The 26876-nt window shown below is 54.8% G+C and overlaps 10 protein-coding genes across 10 annotated transcripts; 3 read left to right on the top strand and 7 right to left on the bottom strand.

Annotated features, from left to right (window-relative positions):
• The first annotated feature begins 528 nt into the window (after window positions 1–528).
• BO82DRAFT_358814 (SDR family NAD(P)-dependent oxidoreductase) lies at window positions 529–1758 on the top strand. The gene has a single exon (XM_025636399.1). The coding sequence runs from the start codon at window positions 581–583 to the stop codon at window positions 1463–1465; it is 885 nt and encodes a 294-aa protein (XP_025486964.1). The 5' UTR covers window positions 529–580; the 3' UTR covers window positions 1466–1758.
• Window positions 1759–1798: 40 nt separating this feature from the next.
• Window positions 1799–2651, bottom strand: BO82DRAFT_436361 (uncharacterized protein; the record flags this gene model as incomplete). The annotated part of the gene is made up of 1 exon (XM_025641106.1): window positions 1799–2651. One exon carries the CDS (start codon window positions 2649–2651, stop codon window positions 1890–1892), a length of 762 nt encoding a protein of 253 aa, XP_025486963.1. The 3' UTR covers window positions 1799–1889.
• Window positions 2652–4680: 2029 nt separating this feature from the next.
• On the bottom strand, window positions 4681–6214 carry BO82DRAFT_406815 (glycoside hydrolase family 71 protein; the record flags this gene model as incomplete). The annotated part of the gene is made up of 2 exons (XM_025639595.1): window positions 4681–6066; window positions 6140–6214. The coding sequence occupies 2 exons, from the start codon at window positions 6212–6214 to the stop codon at window positions 4681–4683; spliced, it is 1461 nt and encodes a 486-aa protein (XP_025486962.1).
• Window positions 6215–7838: 1624 nt separating this feature from the next.
• BO82DRAFT_346314 (glutamate decarboxylase) lies at window positions 7839–9745 on the bottom strand (the record flags this gene model as incomplete). Its single annotated transcript, XM_025633749.1, has 4 exons — window positions 7839–8634; window positions 8740–9375; window positions 9432–9459; window positions 9525–9745. 4 exons carry the CDS (start codon window positions 9743–9745, stop codon window positions 7990–7992), a joined length of 1530 nt encoding a protein of 509 aa, XP_025486961.1. The 3' UTR covers window positions 7839–7989.
• Window positions 9746–10002: 257 nt separating this feature from the next.
• On the top strand, window positions 10003–11536 carry BO82DRAFT_194730 (aldo-keto reductase). Its single transcript, XM_025630548.1, has 4 exons — window positions 10003–10052; window positions 10108–10291; window positions 10351–10551; window positions 10635–11536. Exons 3-4 carry the CDS (start codon window positions 10374–10376, stop codon window positions 11513–11515), a joined length of 1059 nt encoding a protein of 352 aa, XP_025486960.1. The 5' UTR covers window positions 10003–10052; window positions 10108–10291; window positions 10351–10373; the 3' UTR covers window positions 11516–11536.
• On the bottom strand, window positions 11536–14501 carry BO82DRAFT_425234 (uncharacterized protein; the record flags this gene model as incomplete). The annotated part of the gene is made up of 5 exons (XM_025640324.1): window positions 11536–13807; window positions 14049–14138; window positions 14190–14276; window positions 14356–14426; window positions 14490–14501. The coding sequence occupies 5 exons, from the start codon at window positions 14499–14501 to the stop codon at window positions 11557–11559; spliced, it is 2511 nt and encodes an 836-aa protein (XP_025486959.1). The 3' UTR covers window positions 11536–11556.
• A 706-nt stretch (window positions 14502–15207) lies between these two features.
• Window positions 15208–15963, bottom strand: BO82DRAFT_358806 (uncharacterized protein). The gene has a single exon (XM_025636398.1). It carries the CDS (start codon window positions 15820–15822, stop codon window positions 15367–15369), a length of 456 nt encoding a protein of 151 aa, XP_025486958.1. The 5' UTR covers window positions 15823–15963; the 3' UTR covers window positions 15208–15366.
• Window positions 15964–16174: 211 nt separating this feature from the next.
• On the bottom strand, window positions 16175–17494 carry BO82DRAFT_436354 (uncharacterized protein; the record flags this gene model as incomplete). The annotated part of the gene is made up of 4 exons (XM_025641105.1): window positions 16175–16705; window positions 16824–17120; window positions 17181–17311; window positions 17363–17494. The coding sequence occupies 4 exons, from the start codon at window positions 17492–17494 to the stop codon at window positions 16516–16518; spliced, it is 750 nt and encodes a 249-aa protein (XP_025486957.1). The 3' UTR covers window positions 16175–16515.
• Window positions 17495–18181: 687 nt separating this feature from the next.
• BO82DRAFT_346301 (phytanoyl-CoA dioxygenase family protein) lies at window positions 18182–19442 on the bottom strand. Its single transcript, XM_025633748.1, has 3 exons — window positions 19199–19442; window positions 18756–19131; window positions 18182–18694 (listed from the first exon to the last, which is right to left on the bottom strand). Exons 1-3 carry the CDS (start codon window positions 19401–19403, stop codon window positions 18343–18345), a joined length of 933 nt encoding a protein of 310 aa, XP_025486956.1. The 5' UTR covers window positions 19404–19442; the 3' UTR covers window positions 18182–18342.
• A 1213-nt stretch (window positions 19443–20655) lies between these two features.
• Window positions 20656–22775, top strand: BO82DRAFT_378538 (uncharacterized protein; the record flags this gene model as incomplete). The annotated part of the gene is made up of 6 exons (XM_025637633.1): window positions 20656–20722; window positions 20752–21040; window positions 21120–21168; window positions 21223–21620; window positions 21653–22548; window positions 22627–22775. 6 exons carry the CDS (start codon window positions 20656–20658, stop codon window positions 22773–22775), a joined length of 1848 nt encoding a protein of 615 aa, XP_025486955.1.
• Between the last annotated feature and the right edge of the window lie 4101 nt (window positions 22776–26876).

The raw sequence follows: 26876 nt of genomic DNA, 5'->3' as shown, positions 1-26876 counted from the left end.
CTTGCTGTCACCGCCGGGTGTGATTCTGCCACTGCGGCAAGTTTCTTATTGCACGAAACAGTTGTTGGGTAGCCTCACTAAGCATGAAAGTGATGTGATGTCGGTGACAATTTGCTATTGAGGTTCAATTTCAGACAACGCCATGTTGGTTAGGATCCTCTGACTATACCACAAGAAGTATATGCGCGGGGTACTACTCTACCACTAACTGCCAATTTATATAGCGAGCGAGCGCCGGTGACACTGGTATGAGATCCTCGACATCTCATACATAATGACTAGCCCACTGAATGAAATAGTGCGGGAATCCTAGCAGATGATAGTAGAACATCCTGAGGTACTAAGTAGAAGCGATTTGATCCAGAAACCAGAACGTGACGGAATTACTGTGCGAAACCTGATGCTATGCGATGCTATGCTATGCTATGCTATGCATGTAATCCGGCGATAAACGCGCTTAACACCGGATGATCGCCGTCAGCAACCCCGCAATCAAGTACACAACGTATCATTGTTTATAACCAACACCAGCCCCCCGCAATCCCTCGCACACCCAACGCACAACACATCCGCAAACACCATGACAACTGCACCCTCCGTCTTCCGCCCCGGGGCCACAGCCCTCATTACCGGCGCCGCCTCCGGGATCGGCTTCGCAGCCGCGCAACACTGCCACCAGCAGGGGATGAACCTGATCCTGCTGGACATCGACCCCGCCAAACTGACCGAGGCCGCCAACGCGCTGGACCAGCCCCAATCCACCAGCAAGATCCACACCTTCGTCCTCGACGTCTCCAACCAAGAAGCCTGGGAGCGCCTGAAACCCACCATCCACAACCTCTACCCGGACGGCATCGACCTCCTTATGCTCAACGCCGGCCGCCTTGCCCGACCCGCCCCCGGCAAAACCCCCTGGCAGGACCCGAGCTACTTCGAAAGCACCTTCGCAACCAACACCTTCGGCTACACGAACGGGCTAGCCGCCTTCCTGGACAGCGTGACCACGTCTGCCCCCGAGAAAACCCCCCGCGCGATCATCCTCACCGGCTCGAAGCAAGGCATCACCAACCCCCCCGGCAACCCGGCGTACAACGCCTCCAAGAGCGCGGTCAAGACCATCGCCGAACATCTCGCGTTCGACCTCCACAGAACCCATCCGCAGGTCGGCGTGCATCTGCTCGTGCCCGGCTGGGTGTACACCGGCATGGTGCAGGCGCATTTCCCCGCTAAGCCGGCCGGGTGCTGGACGCCTCAGGAGACGGTCGCGTTCATGGTCCGCAGGATGGCGGCGGGGAGCTTCTATATCATCTGTCCGGATAATGAGGTCAGCGAGGAGCTGGATAAGAAGCGGATTGCTTGGGCTTGTGCGGATATCGTGCATGATCGGCCGGCGTTGACGCGGTGGCGGGACGATTGGAAGGAGCGGGCGGCTAAGGGGATTGAGGAGTTGGATGTGTCGAAGTGAGGGGGATGATTTGTGTGTGGAGGTGGAGGTTGGATGGATTGGTGTGTAGGGTATGGATAGGCTGGGTGACAGTGTTGAGCTAGCTCAATGTTCTGTTCTATTGACTTGGTACCCATTTATGCATGCATACGCAGTCGTATAGGAAGCTGATCGTACACTTTCATTAGTCGGTTATTATTAGTCAGCAGGATTATGTCCACAATCGTCATGCATAATTCAAACCCACAGATCTACAGTGGCGCTACAGTGGCAAATCCTCAACCCCAGGCGCACTCCACGAAAACACATCCATCATAGAAAATAGATATTATACTATCGAAATACAGGGCACACGCCCGGGAAGTAAATGTACACCACACAAAACAAGCCATGCCATCCCATTACAATATAGCACAACATGGAAACACCCCTCGACCAACCCGGGTCAGCTAACCAGCGCGGGCTGCTGCGCATGCGCATGCCCGTACAGCGGCCAGCGCCGCCGCCCAAACACAATCCGCGACGTATATCGCTTGGTCTTGCGCATCATCGCCGTGCCCCCAGCAACAACGGCAACGGATGCTTGTCTGGGGCCCTCGTCGCTGTCGCTGACGAGATTCAGGCCCCCGCCGTGGGGGGCGGCCAGGAGGTTGTGTTGGGAGGCTACGCGTTTCAGCCCTGCTCCGCTATTTTTCCGCGCTGGAGCGGGGCCACCGGCGGATGATGTAGATGTGGATGTGGATGTAGAGGCGGAGGCAGAGGCAGAGCGTCGCCGGACCATTGCCCGAACGGCACCAGTGATCTGTTCGCGGATCACAGTGACTGGCGGGGCCGTCTCGACAGGCGAGCTTGTGTATGAGCGGGGATCATCGAACTCCTCTTCCTCGTCGATGGCGTCCTCGTCTTCGAGGGAGAAGGCGGCCATCTGGGCGCGGACGGCCAGTTGGGCCGCTTCGATGGAGCGGTGCAGGAGGCGCTGATGCGCGAGGCAGCGGCGAAGGTCGGGGCTTCTGGTCGCGGTCTCGCGCTGGAGCTTGTTGCGCGAGAGGAGGACGATGTGCGTGGGGATTATTGTTGAGGCACCTGAGGAGGATGTGCTGGTGGTTGTGGTAGTGCGGCGGGCGATGGGGGGGATGCGGGTGTTGAGTGTGGGGGTAGAGGGAGAGGTGAGGCGGGAGGCGTGGCGGAAGAAATGGGGGGCTTCCATGATGGTTATCTTGCGGTTGTTGGTGGGTTTATGTGGATGAAATTGGGATTTGTTATAGAGTGCAAGGTATTGGTTGTGGGAGGTAGTCGGTTCGTGGTGTTGAAGTATAGAATGGTATGAAGAAAGACTAGTGCGAAGGACAGGCAGCACCAGGCTGTTTCAATCAAGGTATCTCGACTCGGGTAGTGCGTTATTCTCGTATTAACATGTCTGATCGTGTGAAAGTGAAGATTTGTTCTCCCCTGATTCAGGGACCGAGGGAGTGGTCAGGGGATACTTTATACCCTCTCCCCGGACCCTGCAGGGCAAGCAACAAAGGAGGGGTGTGCCCGTCTGCATGAAGCTAATGGATCCTTCAAGCGGAGCCAGTGGAGCGCGGTGGCTCGAGCATCCGTCCTCACCACCCCCTGATCCTGTTGCAGCACTGTAGGTAGGGCTTGATGTCGGCCGACGCCGATGGTCCAGGCTTTGTCCCTACTGGCGGGGCCGGGGCACCGTCTTCGGCCGTAGGAACGATGCAAAGACAATTTCAAATGATTAAAGTCAGCCCCAGCTACCCGTCTGGAACTGGTCAGTGCTGATCCCCCAGGCAATCGAGGATTGGTCGGCTTGCACTGTCGAGTGGCGAGCCAAGGGTGTCATATGCGTCATAGACTTGCGGGTTCCCCGGGGGTGTCGTCGGTCTATCGATAAGGGTTTACACGAAGGGTCGCTCGGCTCTATCGAATCATACGACTTGTTCGCCATCGAGAGAGGACTATTGCGGGCTGGACCCGGTTGGGCCAGACTGGGTGGTCGAGGCTATTCGCGGGGATTCGGAAGCGATGAAGGGAGAGAGGGTGGTTGAAGTCTTTGTCACCTGGTGGAGTGTAACCCTAATCCCGATGCGGACACCCTTGACGAGTTCCGACACGGTGTCTGACAAGACGACTACTATTGCATTCACCTCCTGAATATTGTGGAATCAGCCTTATTCAGGGTGCTTGATCTTCACGTCTACATGCAATCCATGATGCAGTAACTCGATGGTCTCCGTGGGGCATATTTCTACTCCACTGCACATACCGTCGCAATCCCCACCCGAATCTGCTCGCTCATGCTCGGCGCAATCAGTGCAGATCCCCAGCAGCACCAGAAATCAAATCAGACAAGTGTATCATCACCAGCAAACATCGCAAACAACACTCTTGAATCATGTACGCGCCGAAACAGGCAGGAGGCAGGAGAGCAAGCGCTGGGGCGACCAGCACCGTTAGCTTTTCCGCACGCTCACTTCCATGGGACCAAGGTCTTTGACTTTGACAGCAGCAAACGAACCCAACCGCAGCAGCAGCTTGCTCGAATGAGCCGCAAGCGAGAATCAAAGAGATAGGCTAAGCTATAGGTCAAAGGGCCAGCAGGGTGCACGTCCCCCATCGGCGACGCCGACAACCCACGACCCAGCCCATGGGTGACGGGCGTGGACGGGCGGCGAGTGGATTTCCGCAAGCGGCAACTGGACCCTACATTCCAGCCTCAACCATGGATCTCCCGCAAGGGAACATTTGATCTTGCCCAAATGGACATTGAATGCTGTCGGGCCAAGCCGCCGTCGCAAAGTCAATGTCAACGCACGCAGAAAAGGGGTGGACGATCGAAACCGCGATCAACAGTCCTGTCTACGGAGATAGGAAACCGACACTCACACGCTCACTGGCAGAGCGAAGTGACAACAAAATCAGGGCAGGGGCAGCACGGAGTCACAAGACCGCGATCATCCCCAGACTTTTGTGAAGGAAAGACCAAATAAGAAAACTGAAAAATTAGATATTAACAATAAGAGACCCAAACCAGATATGAAACAAAACCTCACGTCATACATAGATACCGTTGAAGGGACATCAATATCCAAGATCTATCATCATCGAAACTCCCCGCTCTCCGAGCCTCCTGTTCCCCACATATCTCTTCCCCCCCCCCCCCCCCGGCGGGCATGACGATCATAATACAAACGCGGTGACATTAATTTCCAGTAATCTTTTCTTCATGATTATAGCACGAACCCCAGCCCCAACCAGACGATCAGCACGGGGATCAGCAACGCCCGCAACTCCGCCCGAGTCGACGACCAGGCGGCGGCGGCGCCGGATTTCTTGGAGGTACCGTTGCTCGAGCCATTGCCCGCGGACAGGTTGGTCAGGTTGCTGCCCACCCAGGCGTTCCAGTTGGTCATGTTGTTGTTGCCGCAGGTGGTGCTGATGGGCTGGCCGGCGACGCGGGCGAGTTCTTGCCCGTCGCGCGTGAGGGTGACGATGACCTCGCCGGTGCGGTTGTCCATCGGCACCGAGCCGAAGTACATCCCCTTGTCGCCGTCGGGGGTGTCGGACCAGTCGACCGATTCCGACTTCCCGTCGATGCTGACCGACACCTCGGCGGCGGACTCGAGCAGCGCCGAGAAGAAGATCGTGTCCGTCAGCACCTCGCCTGGCGGCAGCACGGTCTGGCCCTGCGAGGCCGTGTTGCCCGTCGTCTTGCCGGCGGCGCAGGCCCACGACGGGGACAGGCGATACCAGGCGACGAGCCCCTCAGACTCGATGGTCGAACTGCCGTCGCCGCCGGTCTTGTACTCGTCGATGACGTACGGCAGGAAGGCGCGCCAGCCGTCGTGCGGCATGCCGACGGCGTAGTCGAAGGGGGCGCCGCCGGACACGAAGGTGCCGAGGTCGTGGTCGTGGATGGGGCCGATGTAGTGCGACTCGCCGAAGTCGTTCCAGGTCAGGATCTCGACGTACTCGGGCTCGAGCTCGGCAACCTGCTTCCAGCGCGTGTACCACAGGTCGTCGCCCTGCCAGACCCAGTTCTTGTTGTAGCGGACCATGTTGGTGTAGAACCAGGGGGAGACGGGCATGATGTAGGGCCGGTCGGTGCCATTGGAGGACTTCAAGACCGACAAATAGCGCTCGTCCATCGAGGTATTCAGCGCCGCCGTCCCGTCCGGCCAGGCGTTCCAGCTCATCAGCCCGTCGGCCACCGTCGCCGCCGCCAGCTTCTCCGGCAGCACGCTGGACCAGTCCGGCACGAAGAAGCAGTCGACCTTCTTCTTGATGTTGACCCAGTCGCCCTGCGCCTCGTAGCCCTCGAAGGTTGAGACCAGCGGCGTCTCGTCGTTGTGCTTGTAGTACGCCGGCAGCTTGGTGTAGTTGCTCAGCCACGTGATGACCTGGTCCTGCGGCCAGTGGCCGTCACCGCTGTAGTCCAGCGAGAAGAAGAGCTTGAAGTCTAGATCCGCCGCCGCCGTGAACGCGTCGTTCAGGATCTGGCCCGCGTACGGGCTGCCGTAGCCCATGTTCAGCGCGAAGGCGTCGATCTTGGCCGCCTGCGCCAGCGTGATGTCTTCCTTCCAGTTATCGACGGTGAAGTTTTGACTATTGGCCACCTGTGTATTCGGGTACGTATCAGCAAGATGTCTTTCATCGGACGGAGATGAACTGAGAAAGAGAGAGTCCAACCATGAAGTGAGCGAAGACAGCCTTAGCCTGCGCATGGCAGGCCAGTGCCACTACCAGGGCAATGATCAATGCCATAGTACTGTACCAGCGCGAGAGACGAACACGACCCGATCTTATCGTAACTGTCCGTACACTGTGCCAGAGACCCGAGAAAAACCCAGCAGAAGAAAAGTAGGATGGCACGGGGACATCGGAGTTGATATGGGCCACCCAAGCCCAGCCAGCTCGCGCTCGACTCTGTACAGTCCATCCTGATATTCAGGGGGACTAGCCCATAAAGGAATTACCTCAATGGGGCACAAACAAATATAGCATCTACAGTAGACAGCCTAATTGAGTTTTGTTTCCACACTCGAGTTGCACGGCCTGAGCACCACCTGTCAGAGACAAGGCGAATCCGGGAGAAGAGGGAAGAGGATCCGGTGTTCCCCCCCCAGTGCGTGAACTATTGGAAGCGGTCTGTCAGCAATGATTTTCACGTATACCCTCGCAAGAATCAAAAAAACAGATTTATAATTGGCGAAAGCTCCCCTCGCTTGCGAGTTGATCATTGGGCGACAAGGGCCACCGGGTAATGCCCACTCTTCCATCAGGGGGGATGTGTGTGTGGTGGATGGCCAACGGACAGACAGACAGACGACACGCAGCTGCGAACACCCTCTGTGTGTTGCTGCGCGAATGGGGACAGATGATTAACCCCGGATTGATTGACAGGGCAGGGCAAGTCAAATGGTTCGAGAGTGGAGCCAATTATTGCAGCATAGACCTCCAGGCTACTGCATTGGGGAGGCGTATTATTGTTGTTGATATGGACCATCGAATGTGATGTGTCCGGCGCCAGCATACTGCTTTGGGAAGGGATTGAGGCCACAGGCGGAAGAGTTCGTGTACTGTACGGAGTAGGTTACCAAAACAAACCCTAATCACAGCGATCAATCATCAATGTATGACAGGTCCCTTGTCGTGGATGGAGGCAATGGGGCGCGTCTCTTCTCGCACCGGTGTGGAAACCCACTGACTATGGTGGAAAACCCACTGGATAATTGTGTTGTATTGTTTCAGTGCTATAATGGAATACGAAAAAGGTCTCACATTCTTCCCAAGACACGCCATGATCATGAATCAAGCCCAGATCGGATATTGGTTGGCCCTACGCCACCGTGATTCACATTGATCGGGTGGCCGATGGGGGAAGATCAGAGTCGTAAGCCTGTAGTTGTCCTCAATATACAGTGCACTGGGTGCATGTAGTAACTTATGTGCATAGGTAGTTGGTTGGTTATCAGACATCAGACACGCTGGCCAAGAGCTGCGGCCTGCGGAAAACCGCTTGCTCACCGGCTCCCGTGGGGAAAAAGAGGAAGGGAACGGTGGAGCCCTTGTCGCGAAAATCACTCCAGCCGAGTCCCGAGTTCCCGACACCTGCAAAACCGGTGGCCGTTGGCCATTGGCAGCCCACCGATAGTCCGTCCCATGGTGAATCATGCGACTTGGTGAGGGAGTCAGTCTACGTAAGAAAGCAGAAAGTTGCAGGCCGAGGTGCAGCTTTGACGGCGGCGAGCACGAGTTCGCCGCTCGCTGTTCGGACCACAACAAACGACTATGCAACTGTTGCATTCATCCTACGCATGGAATATTTTCCTTCTACTACCTCGCCACCAGTCCAATGCAACTGGTGACTTGGCTCTGACAAGTTGTGGTGGTGTGCATTCTTTCCGTTTTTCTTCCAAGAAGAAATACAAAGTCTTTTGTGCGCTATGTTTACGGAAGTTACTGGGTAGCATCCATCTCTCTGACTTGTCACCGGTCGCAAAACTTAATTGGCGCAACAAAACCTGAAAACAATCCACTCAGCAAACCGCGTGCGTTTTCCCGGTCTTACCCTGGAGCGAATGTTTTTCGTGCTTGTAGACCGGATGGCCCTGGGGTCCGCGAGTCGCGTGCGTCTGGACGTAGGTCCTGTATCGCATGATCATCGTCTCGTCCATCTCCTCGAGCGACTTCAGTGCCTGGCGAATGTCCTCGACCAGCAGGTTACAGCGATGGATGCTGAAGTCCTCCCGCAGGACAATCCGCATCATCTTCAGCGCGTTGCAGTTGGGGGCCATGGTGTAGGCGGGGATCACCCATCCCCGCCGACGCAGCACATGGGCCAGGGAAAACTCGTCGTAGAGACGGCCCTCCTTCTCGGGAAATCTGTATGCGACCAACGGAAGCCCGCGACCGTTGCCTTCGCTCATGATGATGAAGCCCAGTTTGCCCAGTTCCGAGGCCAGGTAGTCGGCGATTTGAGTCAGGTTGGTCATGATTGAGCGATAACCGTGCTTCCCCAGCCGGATCAACTGATAGTATTGACCAATGACGTGCGAGGCGCCTTTCGAGAAGTTCAAAGTAAAGCTGGCTTGATCGGCGCCGAGATAGTTGATGTTGAAGATCAACTCTTTGGGCAGATACTCCGGGGCACGCCAGAAGACCCACCCGACACCGGGATAGACCTGTGGGAGAGAATCCGTGTCAGCACTAATTGATTCCCTGGCGAAATAGCATCGTGATTGGTCAAGTTTGAGCTCTGTCTATCCGGTGTATGCTGCGACACCTACCAATCCATATTTATGGCCTGAGACATTGATCGAGACGACCTTCTCCAATCGAAAGTCCCATTCCAGCTCCGGTTTCACAAACGGCACGACAAACCCGCCACTGGCGGCGTCCACATGGATCGGGCAGTCGATATTTTTGGCCACCAGCAGATCATTGATCGCCTTGACGTCCTCGTACTGGCCCGTGTAGGTGGTGCCCAGGATGGCGCAGATGCCGACCGTGTTCTCGTCGATCAGGTCGACCGCGGTGGCCGGGTCGATGACGTACCGCGTCTCGGTGCAGTAGACGTACTTCTCCTCCACCTCGAAGTACCGCGCGGCTTTCTCCCAGCAGACCTGCACCGCGCTGTTCATGATGATGTTCGGCCGCGACCAGTCCTTGCCCGCCGCCTTGCGCTGGTTCTGCCAGCGCTTCTTCATCGCCAGCATGGCCAGCATGATCGCCTCCGACGACCCGACCGTCGAGGTCCCGATCGCGTCCTCCTCCGTGCCCTCTTGTCCGGTGGTCGGGGCGTGGAACAGGCCCGCGATCATGTTCACACAGCGGTTCTGGATGTGCGCCGATTGCGGGTACTGCTCGTAGTCGATGAAGTTCTTGCTCATCGCGTCGGACATGAGGGTTTGCACTTCGTCTTCCTGCGTTGGATTAGCAACGCAGCGCCAGTCTGCGGACGGTGGAGAGGGTGACTGACCATGTAGGTGGTGACGAAGCTCGCCAGACTGGGGATTCGGAAATGGTTATCATCACTTTGCTTGCTAAGCTAAGTGCAGGGAAGGGCCATTACTTGAGCAGCGGATTGCCATCGAGACTCAGCTCGTCCTTGATCATCCGGTATGCGACGCTGGCCGGCATCTCTTGCTCCGACATTGCATGCTCGGGCAGCTCCTCCACCGCGTAATGTGTCCCATAGACATTGGCGGACGCCTCGGACGCCTCAGCGTCACGCTGCTCGCGTCGATGACGGTGGGTTTGGGATTCTTTGGCGATTGATGAAAGATGGACCATCGTTGCTACTACACAGATCAAATTGAGTCGGTGTGCGTTGGACTGACACGAGCAGTGCTTCGCGCGACCGTCGGTCTTTATAAGGGGGCGTATGGTTGTACCGAAACTCTGTGCTCCGGGATGACCTCACCACTCCCGCATGTGGACGGACTTGGTTATACCTCGTGTTAATTCTCTCGAATATGAGCAACCGAAAACCTTTGTCATGGAACGACCGACTGTGCCATTGGTGTTGCTACACCGCGCAGCGTGTGTTACCTTGAGATAGTAGTCCATCACGTGACGCAGGGTGAGCGTTGCTGACCATGTTAGTTTCTGCCTTGTCGCGTAGTCGGTTGCTGATCGTGCTGCCATCAACTAAGGACGGATCGTAATCATATCTGATTGTCATATCTGATCATTCACGCGCGTCACCAGCGATGGTCAGTTTTCAACCCCGGAGACGGCGATGGAGTTAGCGGCGGAGATAAGATCAGTGGCAGGGTCCTGAGACTCGATATCCACCGCAATCGCCGACTGCCTGTATATCTTATATCAATGAGTGCGGTAAGGCCTCCTGAAGAGGGTTGAGCCCGTGTTCCAGAATTGATTCATCATCAACCAAGCCTCTCCCATTCCTACACCGACAATGACGGCTCCCGGGAAATTGCCGACCCGTCCGCTGGGCAGACACGGGCCTCTGCTTCCTCGCATAGGGTTGGGGCTGATGGGCGCCAGCGGCGTGTACGGTATGCCGCTGGATGATGACAGAATTCTCAACTTGCTGGACGAGGCATACGCCCGAGGTGAGACGTTTTGGGACACCGGTATGTGCTTCAAAGATGCGTGCCGTAGCATCGAGCTCGAATGAGGTGGAATGAAGCGGAATGAATTTGCTGACGAGCTTCAGCCGATAAATACGGCGCGTCTGAAGAGATCCTCGGGAAATGGTTCGCCGCGAACCCGGAAAAGCGCCAGCATGTCTTCCTGGCCACCAAATTCGGGATTCGCCCCTCCTCCGAATCCCCGCACGGATACAAGATGGACTCGACGCCCGAGTACTGTCGCCAGTCGCTGGAACGATCGTTGAAACGCCTGGATCTGCCCTATGTGGACTTGTACTACGTCCATCGCTTGGACAAGATCACCCCCATCGAGAAGACGATGGCAGCCCTGGTGCAGTTGAAGCAGGAGGGGAAGATCCGGTTCATCGGGCTGAGCGAGTGCAGTGCCGAGTCATTGCGCCGGGCACATGCAGTGCACCCCATCACCTGTGTGCAGGTGGAGTACAGCCTATTTTGCTTGGCCATCGAGTCTCCTGCGATTCGACTCCTGGAGACCGCACGGGAGTTGGGGGTGGGGATCGTAGCCTACAGCCCCCTCGGAAATGGGCTGTTGGGCGGAAATCTGCGTTCCCGCCAGGATGTCAGTCGGCCCGGCGATTCACGGGGAGTTTTGCCGTGGCTGCATGAGAAGAACATCGGCAAGAACCTGGCGGTTGTGGACAGAATCGCCGACATGGCCAGACAGAAGGGTATCACGGCTGCGCAACTGGCGCTGGCCTGGATCTTCGCGCAGGGCGACGACATTTTCGCCATCCCAGGCACCACGAAAATCGAGCGATTGGCGGAGAACCTGGGATGTGTCTCAATTTCTCTTGCGGGGGATGAGGAGCGCGCACTCCGCTTGTTGGTTAAAGAGGTTGCTGGGATTCGGTTTCAAGCGCTGACAGGATATGACTTTGCGAATACCCCGCCGCTGGAGCCCTCCCCGTCTGCAAAGAAGGACTAGAGTAAATAAGAGATCATCTAATCTGTATTGGCAAATGAGAATCAATTGAGTTGCGAGTCAGATTGCTGTCCACTGTAAGATCCCGGTAGCACGGCATTGCTGTCCCGGATCCAAGCGTTGAAGAAGTCCATCTCTGAGTAGTTCGGGTGATCCTGTGTCTGACTGGCAGTCGAGAAAAGAGCATTGTCGGAAATCCCACCATCCAAACCCATGTTGTTGACTAAGAACGTCGAAGTCGGGTCTGCCACCGCCATCATCGGACTTTCACCAATAAACCTGGCCGGCCGACGCAGGATGCAGAAGGATCCAAAGTACGGTATCTCCAGTTTCAGGCGGCACTCCGCAGTTTCAGGGACCTCGTTGGCCTGCAGGACGTAAAACTCCGCCCCGTCTGCCGCTTCTCCCTCGATCATTCTCAGGTTTCGCACAACGCCGATCGTCGGGCTGGTCAAGTGATTTCGCAAACATAGCCGCTCCAGTATATCGATGACGTTGTCGACAGTCCTCAGATCCAAGGGCCGTTGGTGCTCCAGGGCATTCGCGCGACCCAGGTTATGTCCGTCGATGTGGATGATCAAGAGCGCTGTTGCTGCCACGAAGGCCTTGTTATCCAACCCGTGATAGGACATCATCGGGTGCTCATCGCGGAAGGCCAGACATCGAGTCAGCACTTCCCGGCTGGCGGAGAGAATCGCGAGCTTCTTGTACCCATGGTCCCCGGCCGAGAGGACGGAGATCACACTGTCCGCCTCTCTGGAGCGTCCCAGATGTTGAACAAAGTATGGCTGATAGAGCATGATGAGAAGGTAATGGTGGTGCATCTGGGTGATGATCTGCGCGATGGCCCCCATTTTCTCCTCCTCAGTCACCTGATTCTCCAGCACCGGCGGATCCCACCACGCGAGCGGCAAATATCGGATCGCTTTCCTCAACTCGTAGTCAATATCGTCGGTCTCTTGGAAATCATCAAACCCAACTTCTTCCCTTTGTCCGAGCGAGCCGAAGCGAGGCAGCATGCGCATGTTCCGATCGGCGATTCGGCCCGCCAGAACGACGTGCATGCGCTCGAGTCTGTCGAACGGGGGAAGCTTTGCCATGAACTGCTCGGCTGCAAAACCATTGTCCGACAGCGAAAGAGGTAGCCCGAGAATGAGTGATAGGAACCGATCGCAATACACCAGTCGGAAGAAGAGCGCCTGCGTTTTCTGGCTCGCTTGCGGGAGCCGCTGGGGGTAGCCCAGCATCTGCGCCACGCTGAGGGCCCGGCGGAAGATGAGCCACGCAGACCGCATGGTTCCTGCGTTGATATGGTAGCGAGCCTCGAGCATGAGAGTGTCCAGCCCCTCCAGCGAGCAGACGAGCTCGTTGTCGGAAGTGACATGGCGACTCGCGACCGTGAGATAGCGCTGTGCAGCGGCCCCCGGAGGTTCTCTCAGTTGGAGCTGAACCTCGCGGGAGGATGTCAGACTGAGTTGTTGCAATCCTAGAGCAAGCTGCACCAGCTTACGGGCCAGATCGACCGGGGGTGTGGTTGATGAGGGCAGTTCCAGTGCCGCATCGGGCTTCGCTGCTTCGATGGTCGCCTGTGGGCGACTTACCTGGGGCGATTGCACAAGTGTGAATGGGAAATAGAAGAATTTACCCTTGGTCAAGATCATGACAGTAGTGGAGGGAGGAGGCATGTATGAAAGGAGAAAGCTGCCCAGTGACCGAGTGGGCGTGTGCCAAACGCCCTTGGGGTTGATGACCGCAAAGGAAGCGGTTTCTGCATCGAGCCCGTGCTGGCTCAACAGGGGGGGGTTGTCCCTGGAAATCCTTGCAGCTGCGGGTCGAGACGATGCGATTGTTGGAGGGGCATTCTTCCGCTGACGCAGTAGATGATGCACGAGCGCTTCAATGTGCTGAATACGATCCTCCACCTGCTCATAGTTGGTGTTGCTGGACGGATCGGCAAAGGCTTGGCTCATGCATTGCAACCCTCGGCTGTCGCAATACACACAGCTGGGGTTGCTGGCGGGCTCGAAGATGCATCGTCTCTTTCGATGCTTACATTCCCAGCAGGAAAAGGTCCCTTTTCGAATTTTGCGTCTTTGAGGGTTCGGTGCATATAGAGTTGAGGATGATGGCGAGGATGATGACGATGGGGTGGAAGACATGATATCGATGAGTGTCACAGTGGCTGGTTTCAGCGGGTCGGTCTTACTCCGGGGAGGAGAAAGAGAAAGCCGTTGGGTGGAGTTGAAAAGAAAACGGAGAGAGGCAGCCTGGACTGCAGGCGAGATACGTGCGTAGCTATCTAATATTCACTAGGAGAGATAAAACACGCTAACGTACGCTAGCTATAACCCTGTCCATCATCGCCTCCTACGCCCTCTCAAAATGGGTTTGTGCATACCGCGAAATTACAAATCACAAAATCCCATCGATTTCATTCATCACATTGTGTGGGGCTTGCTCCGTTGAAACTATCAAAAATCGACCTTCCCTCCTAAAACGCGTACTGGAACCTATGTAGCACAGTAAGAACCCTCACATCTCGAAGTCCAAGATCTCGATGGATAGACCCGGAGGCACATTAACCTGCCGGAGACCATCCATATCTACATCGTCCGGCGCAGAGACCCTAGCATGGTCAGTTACCGTCCAGTCGCTCAACCAACCGGGTTAGACCTACGACATGAAGTGGATGGGCGGGGTGGTCAGCGTAGACTCAAATTCGTCCGGGATCTCCAGGTGCTGGGCTTCGTAGATCTTTCGAAGACTAAGGGATGACGGCGGTCAGCATCTCACTAACGAACACTAACTACCTTATTAGTGCTTGGTGGCTGAGTTGGTCTCACCTGTTCGCCAGCTTGGACCCGTCCCCATAGTACTCATGGGCCAATTCATTATCGTAGCGAACGTCGAAAGTCTACTTGCAATGATGAAGGGTAAGCAAAGAAAACCACCTTGAATGGCTGCAGCCTGGACTGACCAAGTCTTTCATTTTGGCGGCGGTGGGTGGATCTGATGTCGACTAAACGGTTGTTGATCTATAACTGAGTGGAAGAAGTAAGTTGTATCGAGAAGTTCCTCACTGAAGCAATGTTGAGCCACGTTCCCTATTTAATACTTCCCAGAAATCGGGCAGGATTTCAATCACTTACCCCAGTAATCTCTCTCGCAAACACTAAATCAACTAGATGAGGTCATCTAGGCTTCACCAGCATGTGGATAGAGTTGGGGCGTGGTTGGTTCAGACCTTCTAGACGGCTCGGTAACCACCGATCGGGCCTGCAGGTGGCGGATCGGTCACTTCCATGGTCCGTTTGCAGATGGACGGGCTGACGATGATTTCATTGACCGACTGTATTGACCTCATTTCGATCTGTCTTTATCTCTCCGATCACGGGAGACCTGAGTTAGAAGTATGGTGAACAGGGAGTGTGTATTGATACTTTCATACTTCATGCGAGATAAGGGTTGGCCGTAGTGCCCGTAACGGATACGGTACGTGTTCTGTACGTAAGGTCACGTGAACGCATCGAGTCGATCCGCGTTCGGATCCCGGCTGCCGCACTTGGATTTGGATGCTATCTAAATAAGATACTTGGACCACAGCAATATCAAAAGCTAAGCGAGGTATTCCAAAGTCAAAGTTGTCCCATTCCTATATATTCCAGATCTTATACAGTATTTCTTGTTCTAATGCAAACCCCTCTCAGCAAGGCGACTTTACCACCCCCGGCACCACGCCATGCACCTTGAAATACCTCCAATCCTGCACACACACAAAGGCCAGCAATCCAACTACCCCACTGCACCTTCTTTATCAGTCACCCTGCCATCATCATCAGAAGAAACCGGAAGACTCACCACAATGTTAGCGCCAACACGGCCACAATCCCACCCAGCGCCTTACTACTTGTAGTATGCCCTCCACTCGCGCCCATGATGCTGATAATAAACAAGGCGAACCAGAAGATCGTGTCGATGATGTCCATGATCATGTTCGCGCGGGGGTTGGCCCACCGTTTGAAGCGCTCGTGGTAGGTGGTGAGGGTTTGGTAGGCTAGGAAGACTGCTGCTTTGACGCACTGTGTAGACCATTGTGAGAACCGAGCCGATACGGGCGGGGACTCGGACAAGAGTACGGGGGGAGGGAAGTTTACCACTGCTATGCCCCAGGTATTGGTCCGGGTCGCCGGGGTACCTTTGTCGGCGACTCGGGCGATGATCAGGATGAAGGTCAGGGTGATGAGAGCGCCGACGATGATGTGCAAGCGTAGCTTGAGGCGCGGATGGTTGTCAAGGGCGAGGTTGACCATGGTTCTTAGCAGTGCTTTTTGATAGCCGAGAGGGAAGTAGAGTGACTTTAGTATAGATGGGTGGAGGTGGAGAAGAGAATGTTCGTTCGAGGATGACACGCTTTATATGCATAGGCCTTCATATGTGCTTCCAATCACGCAGCCATAGACCTAACCCTTCTCTAAACGTGTATGGAATAAGATAGGCAGACATCAATAGAAGTTGAAATCTGCATCCAGGCCCATGGGTTTGTTGCATGCCGTGGTGATGTTGTCGGGTTCGTATCACTTGCCCGTTGTGGATATACGTACGAGCATCGCCAGCGGATTTTGTTTCAACCCCACATGATGAACTTGTCATTTCATCGCTATTGGCTGCTACGTACATGCTCAAAAACAAACAGTCAAGGCTCCACTAACGTCGGCCCGCAATCAGGGATCGCCCCAGAGACGCAGGTTCGAGAGTGTAGGTGGCCTGGATGCGTAGTCTGTCGCCTGAGCACCCACAAGCCAGAGTCGACTCCACCCGCAATTAACATCAATGCCGACCTTCAGCGCCTAGAAGAACAGATAATCATGCTGCCGGACTAGATCGACTGAGCACGTCTAAAGCGTCGATTGGACGCCGCGACAACTCACCCTGAAAAGCAGAACCCGCAGACGAGCAGCACTTACATACTCCATCCACGGCACATTTCGAGACCGATCCACCTGTCACGACCTCTCCTCCCACACCTTGCCCCGAATCTCGATCATGGCGACATGCTGAAACCCTGTCCTCCGCTTGATCTCGCCAATGCACATCTCCACAAACCGCTGCTGGTGCGGCACGGACGTTTCAGCACCCGTGATAAACAGTGGGCACAGGAGCCGCTTGAACCAGGGCGATGATGCGGTGGGGATGCTGGCGGCTGCGTCGAGAATCCCCCCCCCCCACTGATGCTGCGATCGTTGGGGCCTCGCAGGGGATCCTCCAAGTGTTGTGAAAGCGTAAGACGCGAATGATACACGTGTGGCGGTACGCTTCAGCGAGGGCTTTCCGTTCATCGCCGAGGGCAGCTCTCTTCTCGTCATCGGTGTCCCAAGTTCGGAAGAAGCGCTCTGCGGCCACAAGGATGTGCTCGAAGTCGGATAAAGATAGCGTTCCGGCCAGGTATAGTTTACCAGAGTTAATGACCCCGCTGATGCCGTAAAAGAGCTCGATGGGGCATCCGATTGTTTTGGGAAGGCTGATGTGGTTGAACTCTCGGGTGCGCTGGTGTGTGCCCTCACCGAAGGCCAGTTTCTCGGCGCCGCTGAAGCCTCGAAGTAGTTCCGGCCTTCCGTTGAGTTCGCTTCAGCAATCGAATAATGAGCCACAATACATGATGTTGACCTACCAGGCGAGAGTGGCTATCAGGAAAGATGTGCGAGAGGAAACCATTGCCGTCGGTTGTTGGGAGATCTTGCGGCAGATGTAGGCGGTACCGGTTAGATGCACCCCATGTGAAGAAATTCCCGACTCACAAATCTAAATACCGTAAGAAGGCCTTCCAGCAACAAATGGTAATTGCTGACTCACGTCGTAGAGAACGAGGAGAAGTACCGTGGCGAGAAGGACACCGATCTCTTCTGTGCTGAGCCCGTGCAATTCCTCCCTTATCAGCAGGGAACTTAGTAGTGAGTGCATTCCGGCGAGTTGGTGCTCGATCATCGCCGCAACATTTCTTTTGTTCGTTGGCCTCTGAGCTACTGAGGAGTTTTGGTAACACGATGCAAGCGCTAGGACTGCATGGAGCGTTCCAGGATCTTGGTGTGCGAGAGAAAGAATATACGCTCGATACCGATTCGGGGCGTGGCTGGTCTCGATTGCCAGGGCGCTACAGACCCTCGTTTCGACTTTTCTAGTAAGAGACACGCGGATTATAATACCTGAAAGAGCCAGTGGCAAAGGTAGTTTTGCCAGCCAAATTCGCCGCGAGGCTGGGTGGCTGCGTACGGTTCCCGCTCGAAGGCATTCTCCATGTGTGAGTATCGCGAGATCCCTAGTCGTTCTTTCTGGATACTTGTATCATACTTCACTTCACTTCAATATGTCCCCGCTGCTCTGGCATCAATTGAAGCCATCGCCAGAATCGGGGCCAGTGGGAGGCATTACCCAGTTGGGAAGTATGCGCAGCATTTCCACCGCTCCACTAACCATTCCCGAAATTACCCTTGTTTGATATCTAAGCGCCGTCACTGAGGTGAACAGGACACCGCATTGACCTTTCGGTCCAGCTGCATACGTACTTTTGTTGCTGCAAGCCGCATCTACAGCGATAGATCAAATCGTTGATCCTGGGAAATTCTGATGCGACCACAGAAACGGAAGCTCGGGGCGCACAAGACTGAGTTTATGCTTGCTTTGTATGATTGATTGCCTTGTCGAGAAACCAGGTTTCGATGTCTTCGCCATGGGGCTTAGTAACCACAAGCTGACTTAACTATACACACTCCTTGCATAGTCACGCTCACCACTAGCGCTGTCACGTATACACACTCTCCAAGTCCAAGTCCTAGCTAGAAATCCGTCGGTCGCCCGTCTTCCTTCAACTCCGGGCGCAGGTGGTAGATCGGATCCAGCTGCTCGACCCAGCCACACGCCGGCTCGCTCATCGTATACCCCATGTACTCCTGGACCTCGCGGGCATAGCTCCGGGCGACATCCGCCGGCACGGCCAGGAACTGATTCTCTTCCTGACGCAAGTAACCCCGAATGATGAAGGTGGCGAACATCAGACGTTTCTCCTCCTGGGTAATATTCGCGCCTCCGCCGTGGAACGCGGATGCAAGCATGATGAACCCATCACCCTTCTCCATATCGGCGTAGATGCATTGCTCCACGTTGGGGGGAGTCGTCCGGTCGGAGCCCCTGGGAAGTAGGTTGTCAATGGTCAGCAGCCCTCCGTGCAGCAGCGTTCGAGAATGCATACCATAGATGGCTCCGCGGGATGAACGCAGTGCCCCCGTTCTCTTTAGTGACGCGGCAGCCGGCCACGAACAGTCCGACGGAGGCCTCGCGCTCGGCGTCGCGGACATCATCCCATTGCCCGATCTCCTGGTGCCAGCGATGGCTGATGTAGTCGTCCCGGTGCAGGGGCTGGGCCGTGCCGCCGGGGCCGATGCGCATCGCGACGCAGGAATGCACGTAGGGCTTGGACACGGACAGCTTCTTCTCGTCGCCCCACCAGTACCATCGGCGGGAGGTGAGGAAGTGGTCGCAGACGGCGCGGAAGAGTGGGTTCATGAGCTGCGTCTTGGTGTAGGTCGGGCTTCGGGCGATGAGGGATGGAGCCCGTTGGGTTTGTGCTGGTGGTGGTGTCAGTATCGCTTTTTCATTTTTCTTCATTTTTTTTTATAGTTGCCAAAGGCTTACCTGGAAAGAATGACCCATTCCATTCGACATCCTCGTCCAGTCGCGACTTGACCTCCTCATGGGCTTGATCGACGTCACTTTCGGGGATGAGGTTCTTGATGAAAACCCCGCCGTCCCGCTTGAGCAGATATACGATTTCTTCGAGTGGTGTGTCTTTGGACACTTTTTGGACCTTGTCACTGTACTTGGAGGGATTGAAGGACATGGTGCAGCTTTAAGGGGGTGTCGGTGTGCAAGTGTTAAACTGATGATCATCCCACTCGAGCCATGACATTCACTTCATATAAATGGCTGTACCATACGTAGTGGTGTGCAGTCCACTAGCAGTAGGGATAGGCGCCGCCAAGGTTCGGGGGGAAGTTGATGATAGCTTACACGGCACCGGAAGGGGATCTGGACTCCCTGCGACCACGGATTCACCGTACAAGCGAGTGGCTTCGTTTCCCAAAAGGGGGAACCCGCCAGTAGACTTGTCCACAATAGGAAATGCTTTCAACTGCTATCAGCCCTCATATCAAGGCTATCACTCCCACTGGATGGGTCGATCCGAGATGGTGATGGATCATGCGGGGTTGAGGGTAAGAAGGGCATGGTTAAGCCTGTGCCTGGATGCGGTGCGAAATGCCAACAGTTGATGCAGGCAATATAATTGTCTGGTCTGTGTCACTCATTATCACATACAATCCCTGCTCAAACCCTTCTTTCAACAGGTTCAAATAGTGGGGAAATTGCTATATTTGGGAGGTCACATCGGTGCCTCAGGATCCCCGAGCAATTCTCAACACCCAAGACGATGAGCCAGGAGCTGGAGACCATATTCATTCAAAAGTGCTATCATCGAACTATGATGAGCCAGATTTTCAGCTCTTGCGTTCAGTCGCGAAGTATATCATCCTCACGTTCAGTATATTGTTCTTAATCGGAGTGACGTCATGGTAAAGCCTGCTCGGAGTATCTGTGATGGAGACGTTTTGACTTCGAAAGGGGCTTCCTTTGCGGTTTTGCTTTGCGAAGAAATCAAGCATCAATCTTGCCTCAATCAGTATTGCCTCTTCAGCATTACTGCCTTATTGTGTAAAGTGCTGTGGCCAAGCACGCCTCTATTATTTGCTGGAAACGATTCCCGAGTGGGCAATCATCCCAACATCCTATCTATCACTCATGCAGAAGCTACGAATGGATGCATAAGACTCATTGGTTGACCAGCGATGTGATTCGTGGGCGTAAGTTAATCCAAATCAAGAAAAGGCCAGTGTACCTTGATTGCGGCTCACCGGCTGCGTTGAAGTCATCCATACCATGCATACTTAGGTATCGATTGTGCACCCGGAGAAAAGCAGACCTGGGATATAAAGTCTGGCAACGACTTGGGAAACTATGAAGTGGTGCAAGATTCATTGAAAACTCTCTCCTAACTTGCTACTTAAGCCCCTTCACTGCCGACTTGCCACATCGCCATGTCTCACCCTCTCGACCCCCTCGCCCCGAATGAGCTGCGCAAGGCAGCTCAAATCTTGCGAGCGCGTCACAAGACAACTCCCATTGGCTTCAAGGTTACGACCTCTTGGAACCCCCCAAAGCCTCACTCCTGGCGTATCTGAATGCTCGTACGCGGGGCTCACCAGCCCCTCCACGGAAAGTCTACATCTACTACCATCAGCAAGGGCAAGCGACGCTGTGCAAGGCCAAAGTCAATGTATCCGAGGGCACTGTAGAAGAAGACCGCCAGTGTCCTGGAGTTCAAGGGCCTGCAGACCCTGAAGAATTCGAGCGCGTTCACAAGGTTTGCAATGAGCATCCGCTGGTTCGTGCCGAGGTGAAGAAGCTCAAACTACCCGAGGGGTGAGCAGCGCTCGCGGGCCAAATTATGCCCCCGCTTCCCCTCATACAAGGTATCGCACATAGAATCTGACACCTACAGGGCTTCGGTGGTCAATGACCCTTGGCTGTACGGGACCGACAGCCCCGTTGTGACCCGTCGTCTCTACCAGTGCTACATGTACGCTGTCCTGAACGATGATTAGGAAGCGAACCACTACTCCCTCCCCATGTCATTTGCCCCCATCTTCGACGCTCATACCGCCGAATTAGTAGAGATCGAAACGCTGCCACGAGGAGCGGGAGCGGAGTCCGATCAGGAGACCGTGCCTTGGGACGCCGTGGAGCCAGTCGAGTACAGTGAGCGCCTCTTAGGCAAGCCCTATTTCCGCCAAAACCTGAAGCCGTTCCACGTCGAGCAACCGGAGGGCCCATCGTTTCGTATCGATGGACGCCAGACCACCTGGCAGAAATGGTCATTCCACCTGGGATGGACGGTGCGCGAGGGCCCCGTGCTCCACCACGTCCTCTACGACGGTCGGTCGCTCTTCCATCGGGTCTCCATGAGCGAGATGACCGTCCCGTACGGCGACCCGCGGGCCCCGTACCGTCGCAAGCAAGCGTTCAATCTGGGAGACTCGGCTTCGGCCTGACCTCCAACACCCTGACCCTGGGCTGCGACTGTCTGGGCCACATCGCCTATTTCGACGGGATCCGCACGACGAGGACCGGCGAGCCCGTCGAGCTGAAGAACGTGATCTGCATGCACGAGGTGGACGAGGGGATTGGCTGGAAGCACACCAACGTCTGCAACGGACAGGCGTCGATGGTGCGCAACCGCACCCTCGTCATCCAGTGCACGGCCACCGTGATTAATTACGAGTACATCCTTGCCTTCGTGCCGGACCAAGCCGCCAACCTCCATGTGGAGGTCAGAGCGACGGGCATCATGTCCACCATGCCCATTGCTCGTCATACCTACTCGCCCTGGGGCACCGTTGTGGCCCCCGGCGTGCTGGTCGTCAACCATCGACATCTCTTCAGCCTGCGGATTGATCCCGCTCTTAATGGCACCCGCAACACGGTCGTCTACGACGATATCCTCCCCGTCCGTGATGACCCAACCGTCGACGATCCGCAAGGCTGCGCGTTCCGCAGAACAACCACCGCGATCACGCAGCCCGGAGGCTACGACCTCAATCTCGCCGCCTCCCGAACGTACCGCATCATCAACGCCAAGCGCACCAACGTCATCTCTGGCGAACCAGTGGGGTACAGGCTGCACGCGTCCCCGAGCCAGATGCTCCTGATGGGCCCGGAGACCTTCAACTGCCGCCGGGGACAGTTCACGACCAAGCCGATCTGGGTCACGGACTACCGAGACGAGGAGCTCTACGCGGCTGGGGAGTTCACCAACCAGAGCACGAACGACACCGGGCTGGGGGTGTGGAGTCAACGCCAGCAGTCCGTGGAGAACCGGGATTTCGTGCTCTGGCACACGTTTGGCAGCACGCACGTCACCCGTCCAGAAGGTATGTATGCCACCGGGTGTTTGGCTTGAGAGAGAGATTGCGTACAGTGGCTCAGACTTTCCGGTCATGCTGGTCGAGACGTTGTCGTCTCGCTCAAGCCGACGAGCTTCTTCGAGCTTAACCCGTCCAACGATGTTCCGCGTTCGAATCAGAGCCTGAGTCGGTCGACGCTCGTTGAGCATGACAAGGTGGCATCGGAGTCTTGTGACGGAGAGTGTGCTCTGTAGGGACGATGGAGGTGGGATCGCTGGGGTCAGTTGGCGAGTATCATGAGCTGAGTCCAGCCTGCAGACAGAGCAGGATGAACATGACAAAATTATGCTGTCTCGCTGGAGCACTTCTCATGAAACAGAATCAAAAGAGGATGAGCTCCAAAGCCTGTCTGGTGCATTTTCTTGGTGGTCTCCAGACTGGGCGAGCATGCTGACTTGAGTGAGACATCAATGCGAAGAAATCAGCCTGGCTTTGAAATGTGTAAGATCAGCCGATGCGACGGTTGAGTGGAGTAAATCCCCTCATCCTTAGGAGTTGTAGCTGCTATGTTTGTCGTACAAAGCTACTAGTGATTACCAAGTGGGAATAGGCAACAGCAATGAACCACGGAGGTTGTTCGCTTATACTACCTCACCTACCTAGTGCCATTGTATCGAGCACGCAGCTCAACAACAAATCAGATCCCGAGATTCTCGCTGTGTTGCACAGTGTTACCACAGGTTGGTGAATTGAGTTTGATGTCTGTCTCCTGAAAACAAGGAAACGATGTCGCGCGATGTGGGCTTCAGGTCCATCTGCTTAAGTAGAGTTGAGCATAGCAGATACTAGTCTCAGATGTCCCCTTTCCACCTTCCAAGACACTATGCACGGGCGAATGGAGATCTTCGAGACAAGAAGAAACCAGCCACCTCCTGCGTCAGGGTCCACGTCTCTCTGTCCATCGAGCGATAGAGTATAGGAAGCCATTCCTCACGTCAGAAGCATGCTGCACGAGTCAAACCCGCACTCAATTCCTATAACGGCTAACCAGATTTGGAAAGCACAGCGAACCTGATTTTATTACTGTTATTTCTCAAGGGACTCGCCAAGCACGTAAGCGCTGAGCCCTATGCTAAGCAAGGTAAGTCCTTGCCTCTGGGACGGACTCCGTTCCTTCGCTGCAGGATGACTGATCCGTCTCAGCGTCCCAGAATCCTGCCACTCCTGCAGCAGACCAGTCACCGGGGGGGGGGGGGGGGAGGAAAAGAAAAAGTACGGTACCTCAAGCTGGGTTGACCACCAGGCCTTACCGCTTCAGCCGCACTCGGCAGAGGCTCTTGGGGCCAATGTAAGTACTGTACTGTGCTTCAGGAGATGCACGTTTGCCGAGGTGCTTGGAAAGGTGCTTGGTTTGGAAGAAAGCAGCCTTGCGTACCTTGGCCACGAGAGTGAAACGAGGGGATGTACCGTAGTTGACGGCTAATGCGTTCTAGAATCGAATCTGCACTCGCCTCCGCTGGGGTGCGTCTGTCGAGATTCCACGTGGCCTTTTTCCTTTGAAGAAGCAGAAGACCAATTTGCCTCGTGACAACGGGAAGACCACTGGGAGATCAATGCAGGATAGACCGACCGAATGCTGCTAGGTCACAGCCCGTAATGCTATAGCCCGCATTGCGAGGACGAGGCAGTGGAATGTGAAACTGTGACTGTGCGGTGTGCTTACACTTTTCTGATCATCCGTGGATGGGCAATGTTATCGGGAGAACGGATGACCAAGTCACAGCAGATAAAGTCAAAGAAAGAAAAACATAAGAATAACAAACCAGATGAAAAAAAAAAGAAGAGAGCAAAGCCTTCTCCATCGGAGTCGGACCGAATCCAAACACCATCATGGGTTTAGGGCTCCGCTGCCGAGAGACTTAGCACGCAATCCAGAGCTTAGGGTGACCGCCCGCTAGCCTTGGGTTACATTCCAAGACATCTTAGTCCTGCTGCGAGGTCTCGAGTAAAGGCAGACAGCACCTACGCTGACACACCTACGACTGAGCAGCCAGTCGCCTCGAATACTGAGGGAAGCATGGGCTGTGGCCTGATGCACATGGCTCCTGGAGCTGCACTGGACACCGCAGTCCGGAAGACTCGATGCATAATTGTCCACACGATAAGATCCGTGAAACAGCTTGGCATACCCGGGCGATCAATGCGCTCTGACCTGCTGTTGGTCAGCAACTTGGTGACAAACACGCGTGGATGGTCGGCCTTAAGGAATTCTGCATCCCTTACCTGAGACTCCTCGACCGCGGTTGGCGGGAATGGACCAGGCTATTGTTGATTGCCCATCAATTGGGTTATATCAAGGACGGGGCTCGGTTGTGAAACAACGGGGAAGGAAAGAAGGCCATGCATGCATGCGTGCTGCATAGATGAGACGAGAGCACGGTGGTGGTGGTGAGCAGTGGTGAAGAGGGGTAAGGCTACGCTAAGAAAGGGCATGGAAATGAGATAGAAAAAGAAATCCCACAAATCGCGTGACCGCGTGGTCTCATCTGGACGAATGACAGGCCCTTATTGAGTATTTATTAGTATTCCGGCCTATGCTGCGACTGCTCAGCCCCCCAAGGTTATCTAGCCCGGATCAACCTTAGTGTACGCGAGGTGATCCTGCGGAGATCATTAGTAGGGAGCCATCACGGGCTAGGTGGTATCGAGTTAGCAATTCCAGCATGACGGAGATATTACCAAGCAGAGGCACTAGCCACTCATAGCTAGTATCTACATCGTCGCAATTGGTTGTACTGACTAGTAGACTGCTAAAGAAAGCTACCGAGTACAGTACGTTATTCACTCCCTAGTGTTCGCGTGGATGATGGCATCCCTCTGGTTAACCTTGACAATACAAGCAGTGCAGTACAGTACAGTACAGTATAGTATAGTATAGTATAGTAACAGTATAGCGGGACAAATTGGAAAAACACTCCCGTCAAATTAGGTCCGAGCGGGGGTTGGCACTGCCTCTCCCCATTCGCACTACCGCCTCAACGGGTCTCATTTCGGGTGGACGGAAAGATCGAAAGATTACAGATTGTCCCGTATACGTATGCAGAAAGTAGAGGCCGTGACGCTGAAGCAAGGAGTCGATACCTCAACTACGCGCTCGTATATGCATATCTAAGCAATTTTAGCTTGCTGACTGCATCCCCGGCCACCTGTGTTTGCCGTAAGACCCTCTGCGGAATGTGGCATGATACAAAACCGAGACTTTGGAATTCAGTACTACGTGTACTCTACCTCATACCCCGTGGGTACCGATCATCTACGGGACAGACAAATGCCCCTGTCCTGCCCCCAAACCACGTGGTAATATGACGATCAATCAGTAAGTTGGTGGGAGGAGAGAGCTGCAGAAAGCGCAACTAGAGAATAACCAGCTACATCATATCGGTTGGTGAGGGATCGGGCTGTTCCACTAGCTTCATTCTTCGATTTCCCTGACTCTGTTGGCAGAATTTAGGATTCCCAGCATATAGCGAAACACGGCATCGATGCGCCGTGGTTTTAGACCTGGCTTCGGCTGAATTGACTCGCACGGGGATTCTGAGCTCTCCTTACACAATAATATGAGTGCTGGCTAGTACACCTAGCTAGTGATCCTGACTTCTAGGTATATCATCCTTTGTGGTTCGGGATTTGAAGCGGGCTCTCTCGCTTGGGGTATACAGCATTCAGGCTGTATCGATTGTCCAGATAACGCTTCCGTCTCGACAATTCTGCTGAGTCAAAATTATACCGTCAGAACTGCGACAGAATGGTGCTCATGGATTAATCAGCTTATACGATTTGAGAAACATGAGTGAGTGAAATCCACGTATACTAGCTACGGTACTCCGGTTTTGACTGCGGATAACTCTGAAGGAATCAACTTCAAGACGTGTCCGCACCCTCGATCGGCCTAGGGCGGGAGATCAAGTGGCTCGGAAAAAGACATCGGCTCAAGCAACTATTCCTCAACCAGCACTATCAGTAGACTTTTACCCCTCTTGAACTCCATTTAAGCACCAGTGTTGGTGGGAAAGCTATCTCTATCTCGATCCTCATCCAGACCTTCCGCGCAATTTCGCGTGGCTGGACGGGGGCATCCGGCCATCCTTCCAATCCTGCCAGACGGCCTGGATAGAGTAAACGGCCACTTACTCCTCCTATATATAGATCACGTGCTGACTTAGAGCAAGGACGGATTCAAAAAAAAAAAAAAGAAGGATTTAGGTGCAGCAGAAGAATCGGCCTGCAGAAATGTAGCGGACAAAGTAGCGAATCAGAGCAGAGCGCAGAAAGTCCGGCCCAAGTAATAACCTAGT

Source organism: Aspergillus uvarum (assembly GCF_003184745.1).
Source record: "Aspergillus uvarum CBS 121591 unplaced genomic scaffold BO82scaffold_78, whole genome shotgun sequence".
Lineage (NCBI taxonomy): Eukaryota > Fungi > Ascomycota > Eurotiomycetes > Eurotiales > Aspergillaceae > Aspergillus > Aspergillus uvarum.
This window is presented reverse-complemented; position numbering and strand designations above follow the sequence as displayed.

Excerpts from the sequence above, each read along its gene's own strand:
- BO82DRAFT_194730 (XM_025630548.1), top strand. The coding sequence starts at position 10,374 with ATGACGGCTCCCGGGAAATTGCCGACCCGTCCGCTGGGCAGACACGGG. Across the intron at positions 10,552-10,634 it reads TGAGACGTTTTGGGACACCG|CCGATAAATACGGCGCGTCT; the intron begins GTATGTGCTTCA and ends GACGAGCTTCAG.
- BO82DRAFT_358814 (XM_025636399.1), top strand. The coding sequence starts at position 581 with ATGACAACTGCACCCTCCGTCTTCCGCCCCGGGGCCACAGCCCTCATT.
- BO82DRAFT_346301 (XM_025633748.1), bottom strand. The coding sequence starts at position 19,403 with ATGTCCTTCAATCCCTCCAAGTACAGTGACAAGGTCCAAAAAGTGTCC. Across the intron at positions 19,132-19,198 it reads GAATGGGTCATTCTTTCCAG|CACAAACCCAACGGGCTCCA; the intron begins GTAAGCCTTTGG and ends CACCACCACCAG. Across the intron at positions 18,695-18,755 it reads ATCCCGCGGAGCCATCTATG|GGGCTCCGACCGGACGACTC; the intron begins GTATGCATTCTC and ends CCTACTTCCCAG.
- BO82DRAFT_358806 (XM_025636398.1), bottom strand. The coding sequence starts at position 15,822 with ATGGTCAACCTCGCCCTTGACAACCATCCGCGCCTCAAGCTACGCTTG.